Source organism: Dysidea avara, chromosome 1, assembly GCF_963678975.1.
Source record: "Dysidea avara chromosome 1, odDysAvar1.4, whole genome shotgun sequence".
NCBI lineage: Eukaryota > Metazoa > Porifera > Demospongiae > Dictyoceratida > Dysideidae > Dysidea > Dysidea avara.
The window spans coordinates 60,614,607-60,639,732 of record NC_089272.1 but is presented as its reverse complement, the minus strand read 5'-3'; the positions used below and the strand labels follow the sequence as shown (position 1 = coordinate 60,639,732).

General features: G+C 39.4%; 1 protein-coding gene and 2 long non-coding RNA genes across 14 annotated transcripts; 1 reads left to right on the top strand and 2 right to left on the bottom strand.

Annotated features, from left to right (window-relative positions):
* Window positions 1-243: 243 nt before the first annotated feature.
* Window positions 244-7,142, bottom strand: LOC136248146 (uncharacterized). The gene is made up of 2 exons (XM_066039962.1): window positions 3,145-7,142; window positions 244-431 (listed from the first exon to the last, which is right to left on the bottom strand). The coding sequence occupies exons 1-2, from the start codon at window positions 7,140-7,142 to the stop codon at window positions 359-361; spliced, it is 4,071 nt and encodes a 1,356-aa protein (XP_065896034.1). The 3' UTR covers window positions 244-358.
* Window positions 7,143-9,388: 2,246 nt separating this feature from the next.
* Window positions 9,389-11,799, bottom strand: LOC136239263 (uncharacterized). Of its 4 annotated transcripts, none has more exons than XR_010693399.1 (12): window positions 11,639-11,799; window positions 11,335-11,582; window positions 11,190-11,287; window positions 11,021-11,138; window positions 10,530-10,956; window positions 10,397-10,482; window positions 10,259-10,342; window positions 10,091-10,199; window positions 9,961-10,036; window positions 9,838-9,901; window positions 9,686-9,791; window positions 9,389-9,634 (listed from the first exon to the last, which is right to left on the bottom strand). It is a non-coding gene; the product is annotated as an uncharacterized lncRNA (long non-coding RNA). The 4 variants fall into 4 exon arrangements; XR_010693397.1 differs by having other exon boundaries at window positions 10,091-10,135; window positions 11,639-11,796; XR_010693390.1 differs by having other exon boundaries at window positions 10,091-10,209; window positions 11,639-11,795.
* On the top strand, window positions 11,594-15,561 carry LOC136239275 (uncharacterized). 9 transcript variants are annotated; one of them, XR_010693410.1, is made up of 10 exons: window positions 11,594-11,717; window positions 11,769-11,880; window positions 11,932-12,088; window positions 13,445-13,624; window positions 14,105-14,257; window positions 14,367-14,422; window positions 14,558-14,618; window positions 14,931-15,107; window positions 15,158-15,346; window positions 15,398-15,561. It is a non-coding gene; the product is annotated as an uncharacterized lncRNA (long non-coding RNA). The 9 variants fall into 9 exon arrangements; XR_010693406.1 differs by having other exon boundaries at window positions 14,558-15,107; XR_010693405.1 differs by having other exon boundaries at window positions 14,105-14,422.
* Window positions 15,562-25,126: the final 9,565 nt, after the last annotated feature.

Genomic DNA, 25,126 nt, shown 5'->3' with positions numbered 1-25,126 from the left:
GTTTGAACAGACCTCTGTATAATAAATATTTAATATACAGGCTTCAGTTTCTGAACATCTCACTTGTCTGATTACTTTTACCATTGCCTGAGACCATTGCAGTTTGGATAACCGAGTGTCCATTGTATTGTGTATAGTGACCGGCCTACTTGACTGTGTTAAGATACTCCTGTAAACTGTGGAGCTTTTAAGGCTCTCTAGACTATTAGTACATAATAATTATTATATATATATACCTGCAAACTTTAATTTATTCATCATAGTAAACTAACATTGATACAGTAAAATATCAACAACCTATTAATTAATACTATTACAGCTAGAGTCAATGTAAGCATGTACAGCATATTATAACTAACTACACATCATCCTCAGACATATAATTCAGAAGAGGTTCTTGGTAGTCACTCATATTCCGGTTCATGTCATGGCTACACATGTAAAACAATATACCAATGTATACACTATATAAATTTGTATTACTTGTATCATACAGTACGATAGTAACTGTATAGTAGGGACCACAAAGGAGTAGGCGTGGCCCACAAAATAATATCACCAAAAAACCAGCCTCAATTTTCCCAGACGACCATAAGGCACTATTGGTTAGGTAAAACTAAGCCCAAACAAGCTTTCAGATCGACCCGAAACACTTTCAACAAGTTGATACAGGATTTAAATTTTTATTCAATGGAATTTTCTACTGACTGACTGACTGATGCTTTCAGATAAGCGTAACTCAATAACGGCTAAGGCTATGGGCTTGATTTTTTCACTGTTTGACGTCGTTTCGGCTCAACAGGTGCCTTTTGGCATACCGCAGCACGTACAATGCGTTCTTCATGGACTTACCAGTCTCCTCCTTTGTGTGCCATTCATCTTTGCTGACAGCGAAAGGTGTCGATTTGGCGATGGCACGTGATGGCTTCCCTTCAAAACGGAAATCGTTCGTATTTTTCATAGTGGTTATTATGATTGCAGAGGTGCTTTTCAAATAGTTCTTGATTCGTACTGCTGTGTAACGGGTTGAACATAGCCGACAGCGAAGCGTAATGGATACTTCACTTTTCAGACGTAAGTAATATAATTGGGGCGTACGGCACTATTTCTTTCTTTTGGTATGCACGTATTGTAGAGATGCTTTTCGAATAGTTCTTGATTCGAAATGCTGTGTAATGGGTTGAACATAGCTGACAATGAAGCATAATGGATACTTCACTTTTCAGACAATAATTGATAAAACTGGGGTGCGCAGCACCATTTCAGATGTGGTATGCGTGGGTTCACCAGTCATAATAAAATTATTTACAAAAAAAAGTAGGGACCATAGCACATCGATAAAAAGTACTGAAACAAGTTGGAGTAGTCCATGATATTAAATCACAGTAAAACAATAAGAAGTGTTATATCCCTACTGTGCTCAATTTCAGTAGTTTTTATTGATGTGCTATGGTCCCTATTCTAGTTGAAAATTCCAAATTTTTTCGTGTACTTGTTATATTATGGGAAGTGTATGGAAAAGTTAGAAATTTTACAATTTGAGTAGGGATCATAGAAACAAAAAGCAAGGAAACAATGGAGGTCATCTATATAGTACACATGCAGCTATACTAGTGGACATTTAATTTATTCCTTCTTGGTCACGGTATATACCCACATGACTGAAGTATAAGGATAATGTCCACTAGCATAACTGCAGGTGTAGATGACCTCCTTTGTTTCATTACTTTCTATTTCTATGATCCCTATATACTCTAATTTTCTGTACTCTTTTATTTTACTTTTTTGTAACATAATTTATATGACTAGCAACCACATCAAAGGAAAGAATGGTGCCTGCCAGACATAGATAGTATAAAAATCAGATGAGTGAGTTAATGTGCACACCGACTACTGAGAAGTGAAGTGGCCATTCCGCTTTGTTTTCAGTTATGTTCTACCCATGGACCTTATCCGTAATTACGTCACAACATAAAAATGGCTGACAGAGTAGGGGTACTTTGTACAGTGAGCCATTGGGAGAGACGACGTTTCGCTATGATAACGTTTATGCTGTGCAGTGAGGGGCTAGGTGAGGCATACATATTTATTTAGAAGACGAATTAGCGTGGTTTTATATTGATAGCAAAATTTAGGTCTCCTTTCGCCTGGTGAATTATTTTGCACCACCAATTCATGCTAACTAGTCTTTTACCTTCATTATCTGATGGCTCCGTGTCCACAAAGTCGTAAATAAAGTCTGTTTTGATGAATCGCTATGAAGTACCCCCACTCTTTGCGCCATTTTGTCAATTATGACGTAACTACGGATAAGGTCCATTACAAATGAAGAACAAACAGTACAAGAAACACCTCTTCAATCAATTCAGTCACTAAAAAAACTACAGAGCCATCATGCGTTACCACAAATCAACACCTATAAGGTAGTGGAGAAAGAAATATGACACAAGGTAAATCCATGATACAAGCACTGTAGTGCTGTGGTTTGATGAAAACTGAAAAGGGCATGTCTCAGTCCAAATCGAAGCAACATCAAACAGTGAAGAAATCAAAGACATAGCCATAACCGTAGTAAAGACATCAGTCAGTTAGTTAGAGGAAAATTCAGTTATGTATTTAAACAATTTCTTTAACTACACAGAAGTTTAAAGGGTTTGGATCACTCCGCAGGCATATTTGGGCTTGATTATATCTAACCAATACTGCCAAGCAGTTATGAAGGAATGATTAAACGGCAATACTTTTGGCCAGAAAAGTCCAACCCTTCATGATACCTATGTCCTATATAGTATAACGTGCAGTCAGAAAAGCTTTACAGCACAAGATACACAATATGGCTACAGTATTGTTTTAGTGGTCACTATACGCAGCAAACTTTAAAAGTTGCACAAGATAATATTATAGGTGTATGCACAATTAGTTTTTGTGGACAAGCAAAAGTATGTATATAACTTAGAGGTTCACTGATAGAAATTTACTATATTTTGATAATTCATATTGTAAAGATTCTGATATGTTATAGTAACAGATTGCATCTGAACTTAAATAGGGACACTACTAACAATTAATGTGAAAATGTAAAAAGTGCATGGCTATAATCTTTGCGTAGCCCCAAGAATGTTCTACAACAATAAGTACACTTACTTTGAATTGCTGTTTTCTGCACTGCTAACTCCTTTAGAAGTCAAATTCCGCATTCTATTCTTATAAAATTTCAAATGCCAGAATAAGAATATAATGGATACAATCAAAGGTAGCATGAGCAATCCATATGCTATTCCAGTAATGTGATCAGAAGTGAACCCACTTGAGAAAGCAACCATTTGTAATGACACAACTAGTATCAATACGTGAAGAATTATGGTATCATATTTGTTGAGGAGATCACTTCTGTATGGTTGCACTAAATGATGTAACAAGGCAACAATTACACTAGCAGTCATCAGCAAATATAGTTCAGTATAGTAGTCAGAGAAATTGATCACAACTATTACTAGTATAGCCTGTCGACTGAACAGGTAGACACCTGCAAACCAACGATACTTGTCCTTGTAACACCCCTGAAATTGATCCAGTAGTGGTTTTAAATTTAATTTTACACAGTACAAATCTATCCCTGTAAAGTTGATTTTGTGATTCACAAACGGTTCTAAAAGTAGCAAAAGAGGTAGACCAACTACTATCACTAACTCGTACAACACGGCTAAGATGAAATATGGAATGTGGCGATCTGTAAAGTACTTTATTCCTGGAGAGAGATAGGTAAATACGCCATTCACACCAGTGAACTTTATGGGTCGAAGTAATTGTAATGAAGCATCATCTATGGACACATATGCTAGTGTTAGCACAAGGCATATGGTAGGAATGGCTGCTTTACTGATAAAGATTGTAAACCTTCTTGAGAACCTTTCACATCGACCAGTGCACTTTGCAAATTTACTAAGCAAATGCAATAAAAGAATAACAGCCGTGGGATGAATGTAATGGATCACATATTGGTCAATTCTACTCATTCCCTGTACAAAGCATACTTTGTAGAGAAATCCTGGATATAACTTGAAAATAGTTCCTAATATAGGAGCCAAAAAACTAGCACCTTTAGAAATACTTAGGACCTGTCCCATCAAGATATCTGATACACTGTAAAAGTAAATAAACCCATACAAATATCCAATGTTGCATTTTATACGGTACATAAGTAACATTAGTAGAAATGAAACACATACTACCAACATCCAATAGACTATAGTGCTTCCAATTATTAAAATCACAAATCCAGCTTTACACACTTCAGTGTTGATACAGTCAACAGAATCAAGAGACAAGGTATATCCACTATTACAATTCCCACAAGCTGGTCCTGTTCTGTGGGGTCCACACTGGTCATCTTGAACTGAAGAAAGCAGAAATTCACCTTGACCGACTTCTGCACGGCTGTAATTACAATAGCCACTAGGACAAATCGATACAGTAGTAATGTTGTTTACTACACCAAACCAGAAGTTTCGTTTGATTGTGGTTTGTTTACGTGTGCATGAAATAACTCCTTTAGTTGTATAGCACTCACAATGAGATTTATTACTGTTATATTTGTATCCAACACGGCAGGGAACTAACCCGATGTGTATGGTAGTGTTTAATTCTAGACCAATTCCCAAAAGTTCTATTGACATTGTTGTTCTATGAAGTACTTCTCTTCCAGTAATGCTCATGCCAGTGAATTTATTTCTTAATGAAATGACAGTGTTACCTTTAATGCTATAACCATCACAATCATTTACACATGAGACTATAAATTCTGCAATCTCAGCAGTTGCATTGTTGTAGCCCAAGAGAGATGCTGGTATGTCAATTGCTTGGCCAAGCATGATATCAGGAATACTGCAAACGTACCACTCGTCACATTTACCTGGACCTCTCAACTGTAGCCTTTGTGGTTGAGTAGCTATAACTGGTGAGTGTTTAGTGTGACGAATTACAGTAAAATTCTTTGGAATATGGAACAACCGCTTCAAGTTGACAGAGTTATCCAACAAGTCCGAGTTGACATTGATAAATATTGTATTACCAGTTATTAAGGCAATATTGTACTCAAAATGAATGTGATAAACAGATTCAGAATTATCCTCATGTTCATTTGGAAAGTATTTAGTAACCAAATCTCTTATTTGCTTAGTACATAAACTGTGAATATTTTGCAACCAATGGCACTGAGTTGAACCTAAGTCAATGTGAATAGCACCACCACGCTGATAAGCAAGATTTCTTTCAAAAGATACATAAAATGGAGAGAAGTGATAAACAATTGCAGGATATGTTCTAGAAGATACTCTTAAAATTGGAGAGAAATGTAGTACAATGTACGAGTTACGTAAAAATAGAGCTCCTCCATTGTTAGCGTGGTTGTTTTGAAATAACAATTTTCCATTTCCAAGTAACACAACATTTGAGATATAAACTGCTGTACCCATGTTATCACAAAACTCTGAAGAGTCTATCAACAACACTGATGTAGTATCTTCTCTACTTGCTAATGTTTCAATATGCACGATACTCTCTCCACCACTATTGCCCTTAAATGTACAGTGAGATATTGTGAAGAGGTATGAATTATCGCTCAAGGAATTGTAAATAACTGTTCCAAGCCCTCTGCCAACATTGTACGAAAACACAGAATCGTCTATGAAGCATTTAAAGTCTTCCTTTAACAGTCCACTGATATACAGCCCTCCTCCAACACCCAAATATTGATTTAAATAGAGATGTAGCCTGGAAATGGTAATGGTGCAGTTACCAGTAGTAAGATCCAAAACAAAAAACCCTCCTCGACAATCTTTACATCGTTGTGAAAAACCAATGTTGTCATGTGCTTGTATGTCGACCATTGATATACTATTATTATTGCCATAGAGCCGCAGGTACACCAAGGCATTTCCATTATTGTTGGTAAAATTGGAATCAATGATCGCAGCCATGCCGTTATGGGATTCCTTGTCCATTTGCAATTCAACAAGTCCAATTCCATAGTCCTTATTATGTGCTAATGTACTGTTTGCTATTTGCATACTTAGAGATGCTCTGTAAACAAAAAAGCTTACAACAGTCCTACCACTGTTGTTATCTTCAAAAATGCAAGAGTGTATTGATATACGAACAGGCAATGATACGTTTCCTCCATTCTTAAACCATACAAAGAGAGCAGAGCCACTGATGTAGGACACAATTAAACTATTGTTCATGAATTCAACATATCTCAGATTAACATTACGCAAGTTGCAAATGTTAACAGCACCACCACCACGACCACGATTAGACCGAAAAGTTGTGAACTCAATGTGAACAGTCACCAGTCTAGTGGTATTGCTCACTGACACTTTCAAACCAGCACCGTTAGCTATTTCACTGTATTCTGGGTCATTGGGTAATGCCACAAATCTCTCCTCACGTATTTCTCCAAAATGTCCATTACTGTTAAACATGCTATAAGAAATGTTTATGCTCGTGTTATCATCAGCCTCATTGATGTACAACCCACCTGTTGAAATGAAATCACGTGAGCTGCAGTGTACATAACCAGTTTGGGCATATGCACAAATAATAGCATCATGATTTGCGTTGTGTTGAAATTTCACTCTATTAATTTCAACAAAGCCTGATATGTTTAGTAGTGACATTGCACGAATCTTAGAGTACTGAAAAGTACAGTTGGTTACATTCAAATTAGATACTCTACTAAACTGGAGTCCTCCTGGAATGTATGAAATAGTGACATTGTGTTTCTGAGTATCACCACACCCATCCCATGTGATCCTTTCAATAACAACATTACTACAGTTATTACAGGATACTCCACCAGTATTGTTACACATTACAATGGTGTTACCCTGTCCTCTTATGGTAATAGCATTAAGGTTGTATAACTCTACTATTGTAGTTAATGGGACTGAGTTGGATGTTATGTTGACACAATCATTACTCTGTAAATGGTTTAGTACATAACCAAGTGAAGAACAAGGATAATCTCCTTCCAAACAATCTTCAGTATCATTTCCACTTGTGTTAACAGTGATCTCTCTAGCACTTACAGATCTTTCTGAGATCAATTGAAATAGAATCAGCAGGAACACAACGGTAAGCATTTTCTACAAAGGAAGTTGATACATATCATTGATATCATACAGTATGGTAGTGTATACTATGCTGTAGAGTGATAATAAAGGTTTGGCAAATATGATCCTGAAACCAGCCTCATTTTCCCTTCATAACATTTTGGCAGCATTGGTACAATTAAGCCCAAAATCCTACAGAGTGATCCCAAACTCTTCCAATAAGTTTCTGATCACTGAGTTTATCTATCAACTGGTTTTAATATTTTTGATCACTGATCACTGTATTTGATATTTATTTAATCTAACTGAATTTTTTGCTGAATGACTGAGAATAACTGATGCCTTCAACAGGGGCGGATCCAGGAGTTGGCAATGGGAGGGGCACAAACAGGCTAAGTTGTAGGTGGCTGGGAAGAGCCAGATTCTCTTGTTAGTTGCTACATTTTTTAAAGCAGCAAATAATCACCTGTTAGTAGTGTCTCACTGTTGATTTTTGCCATTTGCCTTTGCAGATGGTTGTGAAGTCTTAAAGGCTCTGAATGTCTTAAACAACAGCAACATAATAATTATTTTAGAGGCGCTTAGTACACACGAAGGTGCTGGGTGACTATTTCACAGCTAGTTTGACTTTGGTTTGCTTTGGTTTCAAGCGAATTTAATAATCTATATTATAAGAGTGAAAAGCCGTCTGTCTGTCTGTCTGCATTCCATTTGATGTCACGCATTGTACTCTCGAACCGCTGCGCGTTTGGAAGCGTCTTTGGCGTCACGGAAGCGCTGATTATTGAGCTCAACAATGACGCTTTCGAAAAGTTCGTGCGAGCTATCGTTAGTCGTCTAGGGGCCATTGAAGGCAGGTGTGTAGACTAAAATTCGCTTGAATTCTTTCTATAAACCGCATGCAAACCGCAAGTAAACACCTATCTCAGTCCATTTGTACAAGTCTTTATAAGACAAAAATATTGCTGTAACAATGTGGTGAAGTAGATAGGTTAATGGTTTAGGTGCCTGTCTTACGTGCGCGAGGTTGTGGGTTCGAGTCCAGCTGGTGTTAATTTTTTTTTTCGTTTTGGGCACCTTTTCAGTACACCTTTTTTCGCACTGTACTGCATGTGTTTTTGCCAACTGTACACACGTGATATTTCTAATTCAAATTCATTTGATGTGCTGTGTAAGCATGCCCGAGCATGCCGCCTAAGCGAAAACGATCGTCTACTTTTTGTGCGTTTCAAGCAAAGAGACGCAAGCAGAACCAAAGATTGGATCCAGAGAAGAGACGGGAAGAAGCATAACGACAAATACTGCGCCGCCAGGAGGCTTCAACTGGAGCTACCACCTCATCCAGTGCTAGGTGTGAACTGGACTCACAACAGAGACGAAGACAACGTGACGCAGAAGCCCATCGTGTGGCCCGCCAGGACGAAGAAAGAAGATCACAGGAACGGATCCACGATGCAGCTGCCCGTCGACTTGCGCGTGCGGACCCGGCCACCAGAGAAGAACAGCAGCGCGATACAGCTGCCCGTCGACTTGCGCGTGAAGACCCAGTAACAAGGAGGGAGGAGCAACAACAAGATACAGCTTCCCATCAACAAGCTCGAGCTGATCCACTCTACAGAGCTCTGGAGCAGCAGGCTAACACAGCACGCAGACAACAGGTACGTGCAAGCACACACCCAAGCTTTAGGGGGCTTAACTATCAGCCACACAACTTCTTCAACACTACAGATGTAGGTACACTTAGTGTAGAATGCACACACTGCGGCGCATTAAAATTTCCCCAGGAGACCGAATCCCTTTGTTGCTTGAAGGGTAATGTCCAGTTAGAGGCATTTCCACAGCCCCAGTCATTCTTGAGACACCTGTATGAAGGTACAAACACAGCAGGTAAACATTTTCTAGCTAGCATACGTAAGTATAATAGTGCATTTCAAATGACAAGCTTTGGCTGTAACGAGATAACTATCACCATGCAAAAAGTTTGAAATACTTAGGTGTATAACTGATGTATGATTATGATATACGCTAAGAGTACACATGTGTGGCACATCTGTTATACACCATGGTTGCACCTGTGTATAGATACCATTTACAATACTATGTATAATTATGAGTATAATTGACTCATACACTACTGGTTAACCATATGTATAACCTCTGTTTACATAAGTATAATGTGTGTATATATAAGATATACATACTTAGATATACAGGCCATTGTATAATTGTGGTGTAACAGCTGAGTATAACTGATGCATATTTCTGCTATTATAAGATTAGAGGTTTTTAAAAATTTAATTAAAATATTTTATACAACATTAAATAAACATTGTTGCATGTGTTCAGTACAGTGTTCACATTTCTTGGATAGCTACAGCTACGTTGTTCTTCCTTCCTCTATATAGGTCTCATCATCAAACAATGAAAGAGATCACTTGACAATGATTCGCATGCTCTCTTGCTATATCACCACTGAAAACAATTACACTGACCAGGTGTACAGTACGGACATATTCCTCTTCCTAGAAAAGGCACAATTATAATAATTAGACAACTGTGCAAAGCCATTATACCTGTTCACTACATAAACACATTTAGATGAAAGGCTGACTCAATTGTGATCATGTGCCTGTACATCTAAACATGAAGTATCAGTGGGATTGATTCTACTAGCCAACCCTACAAGATGAAACTTAACAGTCAGTAATTCAACATTAATACATACCTGCAAAAATATTGATGTGCCGTACGGTCGTAATAAGCAGTGGCAGTTCCACTGTCACTTATTCCTGGAATTAAAAATGATTGGACATTAAAACTGACAAGAACATGTAGTACAACTGCTTACCTATCCACAATGTGGCAAAGTGATGCCAGCATTTCTAGCCATCTGAAATGCATCATCTGCCGTTTAAAACATACACCTAGCAAACAATAAGATTTAGTATACCCCTATATCAAAGAATCGACAGACTCACATGTGGAAGTGCTCCTGTAAAAGTGTTCCTATGACTAGCAACATCCTAGAACAATGCACGATGAAATAAATGAAATGAACTACCAGAGTCTGCACATTTGAATAACTTGCTGAAATAAGCTATCGTCATTCACAGTTAATTCAAATGTTGTTTTACTTGTGGTCTCACCATTGAATCTGGTATATTCCCCAGTACATGTGTGTGTTCTTCTTTGGAGTTTACATCTCTATAAACCCCAGTGAATTACAAATACTAATGTCAATAGAAATAGCACATTGTTAAATAGACAATGTAAGCCCACTATACCTGTTGGTTACACAAACACAGTTAGATCAAAGACTGACTTGATCAACACTGTATGCCTGTACATCTACTGATTGTACCAACCAGTCCTACAAGATTAATTTTTTAACAGTCAGTAATTCCACATTAAACATACCTACAAAGTACAGGCCTTACGGTTGTAATGAGCCTTATCCAAATCACGTCACAAACATAAATAGGCCGCCATAGTAGGGACACTTTCATGACTTTTGTATGGACAACTATCGGAAGAAGACTTTGAATGGTCATATCTCAGGTAAAAATGAAGATATCGAGCACTAACTACCAAGTATGATTATAAGGAATTACAATAACTACGAACTAGCGGTTTTCAGTTGATTTTCAAAACAACATTAGATCCCTCTTCTTTCAGTTAATATATAACCATACCTGCTGGGTATACCTCGACATCTTTGTTCTTGGCTGAAATATGGCCATTCAAAAATCTTCCTCCGATAGTTGCCTACACAAAAGTCATGAGAGCTCGCATGAGAGTCCCCTACTATAGCAGCCATTTTAATGTCTGACATATTCCACTATTACTGGGATGAAAAAATGATTTAATTAAGTAATTATAACTGACAAGAACATAGTGCAACTACTTACCTATCAGCAATGTGCCAAACTGATGACAGCATTTCTAGCTGACAGTTAAGTTTAGACAAGAAGTGAACAAACACAACTTTCAAATGTCTCATAATTGCTATTGTACTCCAAGCAAAATCTAAATTAAAACAACTTCAACAAGCACAGGTACAAATTGATGTACACTCACACCACAGCAAGTGACACACGACCCCTGTCTCTAGCCAAGTGAACAGAGAATACAGCTTGACAGGCACAGCTACACGAGCCTTACCAGCTAACGTACACCTAAAACAATAACATTAACACCACTAGAATTGAACATAGTCGTTCACCTGTGTGGAAGAATGGCTATCGGAAGAACGGCTATCTTTATCCCAGAAGAGGACGTTAATAAATAATCAATTACTTCTGGAAGTGCACCTGTAAAGGTGCCCCCCTACCCGCCACATCCCAGAACAATGCGCGATGAAACACATCGACGAAATAAACCACCAGACTCCACACATTCTAATCACTTGCTGCTCAAACTGTTGAGTCTTCACCCAATGGTCCAGAATGATCTAACCGCATCCGGTAGTAGCTAGTGTGTTTATAAATTCGAGCACTTAGTTAATTGATTCAAGTGTATATGTTTACTTTTGTCTCCAGGAGTCTGCCCCTGGTTCAGTCCCGTCTTTCCTCGCCTCGTACAGAATTTCCATCGAAGTTAAGGCAGGTCTGTTTCTCTCGAGCGTGCGTGTCATTGATGTTTTCCTTCTTTGCTTAGGGATCATTATTTAGAGTTTAAGCGTCTCGACATCAAAGAACTCGTTGCCCTAATATGTCACAACTGAACAGCCAGTAGTCTTGTGAGGGTGGTGTTACTGATATTTCGCTAGGTGAGTGGATATGTTGTTAATGCACCTATCAATGTAATCCTTGACTACCAGGGATACTAGTGTCGCGTGTTTGGGTGGGGAGAAAAGAGTCTGGTGCAACTCCAGTAGCTGTTTACTTCTGAGCCGTTCCCAGAATCTGGGGACGTTAATTGAATAACATTGTCCACAAAGGAGGCGTGTGAGGGTGGTGTTAATGACATTTCGCTAGGTGAGTGGATATGTTGTTCTGCACCTATCAATGTAATTCCGCGACTACCAGGGATACTAGTGTCGCGTTTTTTCCGTGTATTGGGTGGGGAAAAAAGAGTCTGATGCAACTCCAGTAGCTGTTTACTTCTGAGCCGTTCCCAGACTTTGGGGACGCTAATTGAATAGCATTGGCCGCAAAGGAGGCACCAATGACAACCACCATGTAGTGCCGTTCCTTGAAGTTAAGAATACCCATAGAGCATTTACATATCCATGGTAACGTAATTAAGGCCATGTTCTTGTACCAAGCTGAAACTTCTATCAGCTGAATTGGGCCAGAAACTAAGTCAATAAGTAAGTGATTTAGGTGTAGATAACAGGAATGATATTTTAAAAAGGTACCAGGCCTAGGAGATCTGTACTGAATTCCAAAAGGGCAGTTTTGTAGGGAAGGGAAACGTATATTGATCAATTAGGCCAGGTTACAGGCAATTCACGACTCCAAACTGGCTAGAACAACACAATCTGAAGTACAGGATTATATCCACCACCACAGAACCATACAGCAACGTTCAACTTCAGCCAGAGCTCCATCAATGTCCCATACCAAACGCATTCTAGCTTACCACTCAGTTTGGAAAAGTAGCTAGCAAAACCAAACCACTTAACTCTGGTTGGTTTTACACATGAAGTTCGAATGTAACATATTTATTGTCAAAAGTCAATTAAGTGGTCTGCCTTTACTGGTTCCATTTAGGACGGATCTCCTATACCTGGTAACTTTTCTAAATAGCATTCCTGTCACTTACACCTAAATCACTCACTTATTGACTTAGTTTCTGGCCCGATTCAGCTGATAGAAGTCCCAGCTTGGTACAAGAACATGGCGTCGATTACGTTACCATGGATATGCAAACACTTTATGCTGAAGCATACACACTGTGATGTACTATGATACATTGGGCATACAAAATAATAGAAGGCTCTATAGTTGAGATAAGGCTAGTGGGATCATTACAGTGATGGTGCAGCCATTAAACAGCCCTCCACTAATAATCCTACCTCCCCAGAAATGCATTCATTAATGATGGTTGTAAGTGCTTGAGTGTGACGGTCCCACTCTGTCATGTTGGTCATTTCACTGTGTCATTTTGTATGTCCGCTGTGTAACTTTTAGTGATGTGCAATTGTAATATTACATATTATGATGAGTTTCTATATTCATGAGTGTACACTACAAATGGGACCATGGATTAAAACTAAAAGTGTCTTGATTAGTATTTGACTGAACTTAACGTTTGCTACATGCATGTGGACTACGTGTGCTTAATCTTTTCCCAGATTGCAAAATTTACATGTGTGTGTGTGTATGCAGAGCTGTGTTGTGGGAGCCATGATTATATGTAAGCACTGATGTACATAAGTTGGAATACATTATGATATTCAAAATGATGAAGTACCAGTGCTTTAGTGGATTGGTCAGTTAGTACTTAGTACGCCCATCCTAGACGTGCTGCTTGTCACTTGAGAGATTATCAATTACCCATTAATGCTGGTGAGTATATTATATGCTATATACGTGTGTATTGAGTATAAACTAAACAAACATGAGCAAAACCGTTTATTCTCATTTGTAACTCTGTGCAAGTGAAGCATGTAGAGTCAAAATAAAGTAAACGACTGGAATTTTTAAAACAAATAATAATCGGTGCACACACAGTACATACACTGTATGTAAAGCTGTCAGCTTTCTAAAGCTCTTTGCTACATAGTTGATCTTGTATGTTTCACAAAGCGAAGGATGTAATGTACTTAAAAGGAAAATTACTTATGGGTATAAATACAAGTGTGCACTATTAGGAATTCACTTGGGTGTCTGAGTGGTGCATAAGCACCCCAGTTGTCATTCACTGGGAGGTGATAGTTATGGTAGTAGGGCTGGGCTGCCATTTGTAGTGCACACACACATACACTACACTACACACACACACACAAAACATGGGAGGTATTACTCATATTTCGTGGTGTTGATTAGTATGAGAGGCGCAGGCCAAAGTCAAATGATGGTGAAAGACACATTCTTCTACTGAACGAGAGAACGTGGCAAATCAATCAGAGGTTGGGTTCCATATCATGCATTTTTGCAGGATGATCCAGATTGCTCCAATCACCCAGCATGTGCACGATGGTAAGTCCCCTTATACTTGCATGTTTTACCCTCTCTTTGGAGTTTTTCTCTAGCAAACATTGTACCGATTTATAAAGTGATACTTTTATTTGTAAATCATTATTGTTAGTGTAATAGTGTGGATGGTCAAGTTTAAGGAACTGCAAGTTGAACCATTATTAAGAGGTAAAGGTGTGGACTCAGTGCATACAGGGTAGGCTTTTGTGATATACTGGGCGACTGTTCGTGATACGTATGTAAATACTTACACATAGGGTATGTGTCATACACACTGCTATACCTCTATTGTGTTTCATACAGGCTGCTGTCGGTGATGAAGATAAGATTGTCCATAGTTCTTTTCCTAGGACTGATTGTTCTAGTGTGTTTGTGTGTGTAGTGGTATGTCGTGTTTGCATTGCACAACCCACAGTGTCACGCACACAGACACTCTCACATACACACATGCACACACACACGCAATATATACACATGTGACAAGATGTGGGAAGAAAAATTGTTACATGTGCGCACATACATACACGTACGCATGCACGCACACGCGCATGCACACACACACATGCACAACACGAGCATGTACACGTGCACATACACGCACATGTACATACACACTCGCATACAAGCATATTCCTGAGATTTACAATACAGTGTATTTGTTGCTTTTTTTTATTAGTGCTTGTTGAAGATACTCATGATCACTTACGGTTGCCTATTGCAATCACGTCGTTTGCTTTTAAATGCATTCTAAATGCATTGTATGCTACATGTTTGCAATGGTCAAGCCTTGTTTCGTAATATCTACTGTACCATTGCAACTACAGAGCACAATGAGTATGGTATATGCTCATAAGTTAGTTATTTATACTGTTACATTTCATTTCATGCTGTTTGAATTTATAGGAGCTGTTGAAATGTAGTCTTACCATTGAGACAGGTATCATGTGGTGTACTGCAGTGTTTGCTTGCTTGTTTGTTTTGTTTTTTACAGTATAGGTACTCATGCAATCAATATTTTTATATACTGTGGCCTTTAGTATTTCTACAATGCATCCATATGCATCTACCATATTGAGTATGAGTGGATAAATAGTGAGTTCTCTCTCATGTTTCGTCTAGTCCATTTTATGCTTCAATTTATAGAATTCCATTTGTGAACGTGGGTGGATTATCATGCAGTTCGGACCTCTTATCATCATGGAAATTGTGACAGTGTCTTGAATGTTTATATGCATAGTACGCATGATTATTATATTATGTATATAGTATGTATGATTTTATTTTATCAAGTGATAGAGAATTTATAATAATTGTAGTATAGAAAGGTAGTGACGTACTGGAGCAGTTGGGTGGTTTATCAAATTAAGTTGCATGGCTTCATAAATAAAATATAAACAGCATTAATAGTAAACAGTGTAAATATTTCATACAATTGTTAAATCATACAAAACTAACAATTTCGTTCGTGATGCTTACCCATCACTTATTTGTAAAGGAAGAGAATTTCCCGTTGGCTCATATGGCTTCTCAAATAATTGAGTTGGACAGGTTGGTGGCAAAGTATTAAGATTAGTGATTGTTATAGACCACAGCCATCAAATAATGTACATATATCTATGGCTGCAAAATAGCTGAACTTGCTAATTGCTACATGCAACTCAGATAAGGTATACTCCATTGTGTATACATTGATAAGGTATACTCCATGACCATATGTGCACATGTAGTCTACGCCATGTGTATAATTGTATCATTAGCACACTTATGCTATACACACTGGTGTATATTATCCAAGTGGTTATACACAAGATATACATAATAAGTATATCATATTCATACATGTCTGAGTATACCACATGTATAATTGAATTATACACACTGTGTATACTTGAGTATAACAATTTTTTTGCACAGTGTATGGCTGGCTTCAATCCTTCTTTTAGAGTACAGGGTCAAGTCTATCATCGTATAGGTAGTTTAGTTCCATCAACAGGTGAGTCTCCTAAATTTTCCCAAATTTATTTTATCGACAACCAGCAAACTGAAGTAGCTACAAGATGTGGGATAGTTGATGGGTTAAGGCTTGACATAGTTAGGGGTATTACTGAGCTTTTGCGTGACGATAATCACTATGTTCAACTTATTAAGGTAGCTAAAGAAATATTTGAGCAGCATGATGAGCCAGCAAATATTAGGGTAGTGATTAATGAGAACAAACGGCCTGTAGGAGAGCATGCTAGGAGGTACAATAGCCCGATGTGTGACGAGGTAGGAGTGCTAATGCCTAATGATAATGTAAATAATAGGGACATAGTTTTGCACTATAGGGATGGGTCTTTGCAGCGCATTTCTGAACTTCATAGGGGGTATGATCCTTTACAGTATCCTTTACTCTTTTCTTATGGCACCGATGGATGGCACATCAACCTGAAATTGGCTAATGGTAGGAAATTGACAGCCATGGTGTATTACCGCTACCACATCATGGTCAGGCAGCAAGTGCCTGTATTGCTTAAGGCTAAAAGGCTTTCCCAGCAATGCCTGGTTGACGCCTACTGTAAGATTGAAACTGAGCGCTTACAGTTTCTCAGGCGTGAGCAAAAAGCACTACGTGCTGATTGCTACCAGGATTTGCAGGATGCAATGGTAGATGGGGATGGTGACCCCAGGAATGTTGGTCGTAGGGTGATCCTACCGTCGTCATTTACTGGTGGACCACGCTACATGCATGAGCGTCAGCAGGATGCAATGACATACGTCAGGAAGTATGGCCACCCCGACCTCTTTATCACCATGACCACCAATCCTAATTGGCCAGAGATTAGGAACAATCTACTACCAGGTCAAGAGCCTCTGGACCGTCCAGACTTAGTGGCCCGTGTGTTTAGGCTTAAGGTGAAGAAATTGTTAGAGATGCTCACAAAGGAGATGATTTTTGGGAAACCACGGGCTTGGCTCTACTCAACAGAATGGCAAAAGCGCGGTTTGCCACATTGCCATTTGCTGCAATGGCTTATTCCAGAGCACAAGATCACTCCAGATAAGATTGATGACGTCATCTGTGCTGAGATCCCTGATCCAATGGTTGATCCTGAGCTGCATCAGATCGTGATTTCCAACATGGTACATGGGCCCTGTGGGAGCATCAACCCTGACTCACCCTGCATGGAAGATGGCCGCTGCAGTAAGAGCTACCCAAAGCAGTTCAAGGCTGATACCCAACTACGTGCAGACAGTTACCCACTGTACAGGAGGAGGAGCCCTGAGGATGGTGGACAAGTGGCTACCATTAATATGAGGGTGATGGGGTCTCGCGTTACTCAAGAGATTGACAACAGGTGGATTGTGCCTTACAACAAACTTCTGCTTCGTTCTTTAAACTGTCACTGTAATGTCGAGCTTTGCGTGTCCATCAAATCCATCAAGTATGTACTGAAATACGTACACAAGGGTTGTGATCAGGCAACCTTTGCTCTGAGGTCTGATCAGGTGGATGAGATCTCAGACTTCCAGAATGCACGCTACATCAGCAGCAGCGAGGCTGCCTGGAGAATACTGGAGTTCCCCATACATGAAAGGTTCCCTCCTGTTGAACAGCTTGCTGTTCACTTGGAGAATGGCCAACGAGTGTATTTCACTGAGGAGACTGCAAGAGAACAGGCTTCTGGTGACCCTCCGAAGACTACGTTGACAGAGTTCTTTGTCCTCTGTCAATCTGATGATTTCGCCAGGACTCTGTTGTATGAAGAAGTGCCTCAGTACTACACGTGGAGCAGGAAGACTTGGAACAGGAGAAAACAGGGAAAGGATGTCGCTGACCATCCTGGAGTTAAGGAGGCTCAGGTTATAGGCAGAGTCTACACCATCAGTCCACGTCAGGGAGAATGCTTCTACCTTCGATTGCTGCTTCATCATGTTAGGGGACCCCAGTCTTTTGCTGACTTGAGAACTGTTGAAGGTGACCTCTGTAGTTCCTTTAGGGATGCATGTTTGAGGTTAGGTCTTCTTGAGGATGATAATCAGTACCACTTGGCTATGGAAGAGGCATCAGTCAGCAACTCACCTGCAAGTCTTCACACCCTGTTTGCAGTGATCCTTAATTGGTGTGAACCATCCAACCCTCTGGAGATTTACGAGAACCACAAGGAAGCAATGGCAGAGGACTTCTTGCACCAGCAACGTACTCAACATAGGGATGATGACTTGGAGTTCAATGATGACATCTTCAATGTGGCTCTCAATGACTTGCAGGAAAAAGTTATTTCCATGGGAGGTAGGGAACTGTCTGAGTATGGGCTACCCCAGCCTCAGGCAGTGGATAGCGATAGGTTTACACGTGTGTACCGTAGGGAGATTGACTATAATCCTGAAGAGCAACAGGCATACGTAAATCGTAATGTTCCATTGCTTACTGCTGACCAGCAAGATGTCTATGACGCCTTTTGCTCCATGATAGATAGAGACGAGGGAGGCATGTTATTCTTGGATGCCCCTGGTGGAACTGGCAAGACTTTCTTGATCAATCTTATTCTAGCTAAACTTAGGTCTGTAGGTGACATAGCATTAGCTACTGCTTCTAGCGGAATAGCTGCTACACTCTTGACTGGAGGACGTACCTTGCATAGCACCTTTAAGATCCCTTTGGACTTGCATGCATCGGACATCCCCATGTGCAACATCAAGAAAGGAACTGCACTATGTAGGGTGATCATAGAGGTTAAAGCCATAGTAGTCGACGAAGCCCCCATGACCAACAGAGGTGCTTTTGAAGCTTTGGACCGTACCCTGAGGGATCTGACAGGGAATGATAATCCAATGGGAGGCAAGTGCATGCTACTGTGTGGTGACTTCAGGCAGATTCTACCTGTCATTCAAGGTGGCACTAGAGGTAACATTGTTGATGCTTGCCTCAAGCGATCTCATCTGTGGGACAGTGTGGTGGTTAAACAACTACACACTAACATGAGAGTGCACCTGTGTGGGGATGTGGCAGCTGGACAATTCACTGAAGAACTATTGGCCATTGGAGATGGGAAGTTTCCTATTGACACTCTACCTGATGTTGTCCAGCTACCTGACACCATGGGAACCTTTGTGGATAGCAAGGAGGAACTGGTTTCCAGGGTGTATCCAGATTTGCTCTCTAACTTTAGCGACTTGGCTTGGCTTTCTGAACGCTGCATTCTTGCTCCTCTTAACAAGACCACTCATTCCATCAACATGACTCTGGTGGAGCAGTTACCTGGTGACTGCTGTGACTACAGGTCCTTGGACACCATACCTGATGAATCTCAGGCTGTTCACTTTCCAACAGAATTCTTGAACTCTTTAGAGGTATCTGGACTACCTCAGCATCTTCTCTTACTTAAAGTAGGTGCTCCTATTATTATTCTACGCTCTCTAGATCCTCCAAGGGTTACTAATGGCACTAGGTGTGTAGTTACTAAACTGTCGGCTAACACAGTAGAGGCCAAGATTTCTCACGGTAGATATGCAGGACACGATATTATAATACCACGCATTCCTCTCATTCCGAGTAACTCGGTTTTGCCTTTTGAATTTAGACGGCTTCAATTTCCAATTGCACTTTGCTTTGCCATGACCATTAACAAAAGCCAGGGCCAAACTTTTAAGGCTGTAGGATTAGATTTGACGGACGAAAGCTTCACACACGGCATGCTTTATGTGGCACTATCTAGGGTAGGTTCAGCAGATAGATTGACACTTTTAGTTAGAGGGGATTGCAAAACACGTAATGTAGTCTATAGTGAGGTTTTTAGATAGGCAAACACATGCACTTTAGTTAGGTTTGTCTGCTGCTACTGCTGCTTTGTGATATTGTGGATCAGCACCTGTGGATGGTGGTAAGGAAGGTATTATGGTAAAAAAATGTATCAGATGGTTGCTTTGTATATTTATGTATGTGTGAAACTATTTATCTTTTCTATTCTTTTGTCTTTATGCATATCCTGGATGGTTTGCTCGGAGAAGGGATGACTGCAGCTACACAGTGAAATGACACGGTCCCGTGGCAGACTGTTCTTCACAACGTGGGGCACGTTGTGAAAATGGGAGCTATTTATAGACTTTGCAGCAATGATTTGAACTCTTTCTACACATGCATACAAAGCAGAGTGGAGCATTTTTCGGTTTTTCCTGTGCAGCAAAACAAAAGAAAAAGCTGGCAGGTTTTTTCCATGAGCTGTCTTGGGCTGGATGACTCAAATTTTTTTGTTTTCGTTTATTATTATTTCTTGCTAGCCCCCACTCTGTGCCCATGCTGTTATATTTTATAAAGCCGTTATATTTTGTCATAACAGAATCGTTGTAGTGCAGATTACAGTAATTCATGGTATGTTTGGTTGATGGTAGAATTTGAGCAACTTAAGTCACAAAATATTCCAATAAGAGTGCACTTCTCCACAATTATTGCATTCATGCAATCCTTACACCACATTGTTTCCTTAGTCTTTTATAAAGTATCTATAATAGTATATTACCAACTGTAATTTCATTTAATTTCCATGTCATTGTACATACTGCCCTGCACGATAGGGCAGGTACTACAGCTAGTTCTAGCATATTTTCATGAGTTTTATAACTGATCTTGGCCTGAAAAAGTTAATCAGAAGTATAGCTGGCTCCTCCACAAGGTGAGGTGGAGGGGGCATTTGCCCCAAATGTCCCATCCTGGATCCATCATTGTCCAATTAAGCATAACTTTGCTATGATTAAGGATACAGCCTTAACTTCTTCACTGTGACATACCCTGTGACTAACAACAGCAGCTACTGTACAATATACACATCATAGACTTGGTTACCTTTGTCCTCTTTTGTGTCACAACTGCATCAGTTTTTTAATTGTAAAAATGTTTCAGTGACACATAACAGTTTAGAACTGAACTGTATAGTTTTAACCACAAATTTATAATTTTAGATTCCCACTTTTTAATACGTGACTGTACAGATAAAAAAAGAAATGAAACAAGGGAGGTCATCTATACCTGCGGGAATTTTAATGCCTACTTCAGTTATAGCTGGCTGTAGTAGGGATTAAATGCCCACTAGTATACCATAATTTATTATCATCATCCCTTACTGTATCAAAGGAAAGAATGATGCCAGACACATCAATTGTGTGACTAAATGTGTAGCCCAAATTATTACTGACTGAAATATGAAGTTGCCATTTCACTTCTTTTTCACTCCTACATCATTACAAACAAAGGACAGTGCCTCCACAATTAATCCAGTACTACAGAAATTACAAAATGCCCCAACTATCAAATATGAAGTAGCAGTGTCGCTTCAGTTCCAGCTATGTTCCTCTGCATTACAAATGAAAAACAGTATAAGAAACACCTCTGCAATCAGTAACGCTATGGAAAATAAAGCAATGAAGGCCATACTGCGAGTCATACCTACGAGGTAGTGGAGAAAGAAATGGGGAGAAAAGTAGGTCCATGATGTGTGTATTGTAGATACTGCAGTTGGCAAAAAGGCATGTCTTGAGCCAAAGCAATGTCGAACAGTGAAGAAATCAAGCTCGTAGTTATCCATGCATAGTACTGGAGGTATCAGTCAGTCAAGAGATACAGTAGCAGAAAATTCCATTAAATGAAAAAATCACGGAAAGGTTTGGGGTTGCTCTGAAAACATTTATGGGCTTTGCCAATAATAAAACAAAAGTTAGGTTGATTTTAGGATGATGTTCTTGGGCAAGAAAGCATACGTATCACTATGATTTCTCATTTAGGAACTAGCCTCACTTTCCCTGATGACGATGAAGCAGTATATTAGTTAAGTAAAACTAAGCCCAAAAACTCGATAATGACAAAGCTACAGGCTTGATTTTTCATTGTTCAATGTCGCTTTGGCCCAAGAGGTGCCTTTTGGCATACCACAGTACGTACAATGCATTCTTCACTTACCAGTGTCCTTCTTTGTGTCCCTTTCATCTTTGTTGACAGCGAAAGGTGTCGATTTAGCAGTAGCGCATGATGGCTTCCTTTTGTAATAGAAATTGTTCGCATTTTTCATAGTGGCTACTTTGATTGCAGAGGTGCTTTTCAAACAGCTTTTGATTCGTACTGCTATGTAACGGGCTGAACACAAGTGACAATGAAACGTAATGGATACTTCACTTTTCAGATAATTGATAGCATGGGTGTGTGGCACCATTTCTTTCTTTTGATGCGGTATGTGTTGGTTCACCTGTCATAATAATTTTATTTTACAAAAAAAGTTAACTGCACAGTAGGGATATAACATTTCTTAATGTTTTACTGTGATTTAATATCATGGACTACTCCAACTTGTTTCAGTACTTTTATCATTATGCTATGGTCCCTACTCTAGTTGAAAATTCCAAATTTTTTGTGTACTTGTAATTTCTATTAGTTATTAACATGTACTACGATATTATAAAAGATGTTTACACTAATTAATGCAACACTTAATTCACTCATAGATTCCACTTCAGGCAACACTGAAAAGTACTCTCCCAATTGAAAAGGCAAAGCCTATATATCAGGTGATGCCAATGTATTCTTCTAACTATAGATCAAATATTTTTCATACAGTATACCTACCATTCATGTTCTAACATGTTACACTTCAAGTTACTTTGAGCTACTTTTCCCACAAATTATGTGGAGTGACAACTTAATTTTAAAACATAGCATTAAATGCAATGGAACCAAACAAACACTACCGACTGTATGCAAAAAAAAAAAAACTGGCTACGTACTGTATATCAATCTCAAAATAGTTGGCATAATTTGGCTCATTGTTGGTTTGTTAGTTTGTAGTGATATTATGAGCCAACTAACTCCAGTGTTTCAGAGCTACATATTGTAGTAGGTTGTATGCATGTGTGTAATAATTAGAATAGGACTCACGTGATTTGTATTGACTGTGCACGTTGTAGAGTACAATTGTGAATCAATTGAATCTTGTGTATAAAACACAGTACATGGTGTCAGAAGTGGCAAAACTGATCAACGATGGCATTTTTTCAGATCGCTCCACCAGAACAATTTACATTTGACCAGCCAGAAGAATGGCCTATGTGGATAAGGCGGTTCGAATGCTTCCGCCAGGCTTCGGGACTATCCGCGAAGGAGGATCCCCAGCAAATTAATACATTGATCTACTGTATGGGAGATGCAGCAGACGATATTTTGACGTCGCTACGTTTGAGTGATGAAGAACGGAAAGTTTATGATACAATCAAGACCAAATTGGAAGCGCATTTTGTTAAGAAGCGCAATGTCATTTTTGAATGTGCCAAGTTCAATAGTAGAGTACAATGACAAGGCGAGAGTGTGGACTCTTTCATAACAGCGTTACGCTGTCTTGTTGAACATTGTCAGTACAGAAGTCTACGAAATGAAATGGTTAGGGACAGAATTGTGGTAGGCTTACTTGACAAAAATTTGGCAATGAAGCTACAGCTGGACTCCGAATTAACTCTCGAGAAAGCTACAGCAGCAGCCCGACAACATGAATCAATAAGACAGTAACAAGAAGTAGTAAGAAGTGGACAAATGTCAACAACTGTTGAGGCTGCTGTCCAGTTTAAGAAGCCACCAGGGAAGGGAACAACAAGCCAGCCCAAGCAGCAGTTTCCTTCAACACAGCATGCTTATAAGCAACAGCAGCCAGTGTGTACCCGATGTGGTAAGACATCTTTCGATCCAAAATATCAGTGCCCAGCACATGACACAGAATGTCATAAGTGTAGAAAAGTTGGGCATTTTCAGTCTATATGTAGATCTGTCCGAGGCCTATCAGAAATTAAAACAGAACAAACCAGTTATGATTTCTTTCTTTCAACAATTGATAACGTCTCTTCAACTACGAAGTCCTGGACTGTTGATGTTAAGGTGAACGGAGAACCGATCCGCTTCAAAGCTGATACAGGAGCAGATGTGACTGCTATACCACTCAATGACTTCCACAAACTTGCCGATGTGAAACTCCACCCACCAAAGAAAGTACTTCATGGTCCAGCCAAGCATCCTCTAAAGGTGAGCAGTCAGTTTACAGGCACATTGTTATATAAGCAACGTAAGACACAAGGGGAAATTTTTGTTGTTGAAGGGTTATTACAACCATTACTAGGCTTACCAGCAATTGAATCCTTACACCTTTTGTCAAGAATCGATATGGCTTCTTCTGCAGACAATTTTGTCAATCTATATGCAGATCTATTTAATGGCTTGGGTAGCCTTGCAGTAGAATACCATATCCAGCTCAAACAAAATGCTGTACCATTTGCCTTGTGCACTCCAAGGAGAGTTGCCTTACCATTGCTACCTAAAGTAAAGGCTGAGCTTACTAGGATGGAAGACATGGGGGCTATTTGCAAGGTAGAAGCACCCACTGAATGGTGTGCAGGTATGGTGGTCGTACCGAAACCCGATGGTAATATTCGTATATGTGTTGACCTCACCAAGCTGAATGAAAGTGTTTGCAGGGCAAAACATATTCTTCTTCCGTTGAATAGATTCTGGCTCAGTTAGGAGAGTCCAAAGTATTTACCAAGCTGAATGAAAGTGTTTGCAGAGCAAAACATATTCTTCTTCCGTTGAACAGATTCTGGCTCAGTTAGGAGAGTCCAAAGTATTTACAAAACTAGATGCATGATAGATGATGTCCTTGTGCATGGCAAAAACCAGATTGAACATGATCAGAGATTGAGGGCAGTTTTAGACCGTCTACATACAGCAAATGTCACACTAAATAAAGCTAAATGTGAGTTTTCCAAGGATAGTGTCAAGTTCTTAGGTCAACTCATTGATCAATCAGGCATACGACCTGACCCTGACAACATCAATGCAATACAAACTATGAGTGAGCCAACAAA

What these genes read in the sequence shown, in the direction of transcription:
- LOC136248146 (XM_066039962.1), bottom strand. Translation starts at nt 7,142, where the DNA reads ATGCTTACCGTTGTGTTCCTGCTGATTCTATTTCAATTGATCTCAGAA. An exon ending in GCAGAAAACAGCAATTCAAA is followed by an intron (nt 432 to 3,144) that starts GTAAGTGTACTT and finishes TTACATGTGTAG; the next exon opens with CCATGACATGAACCGGAATA.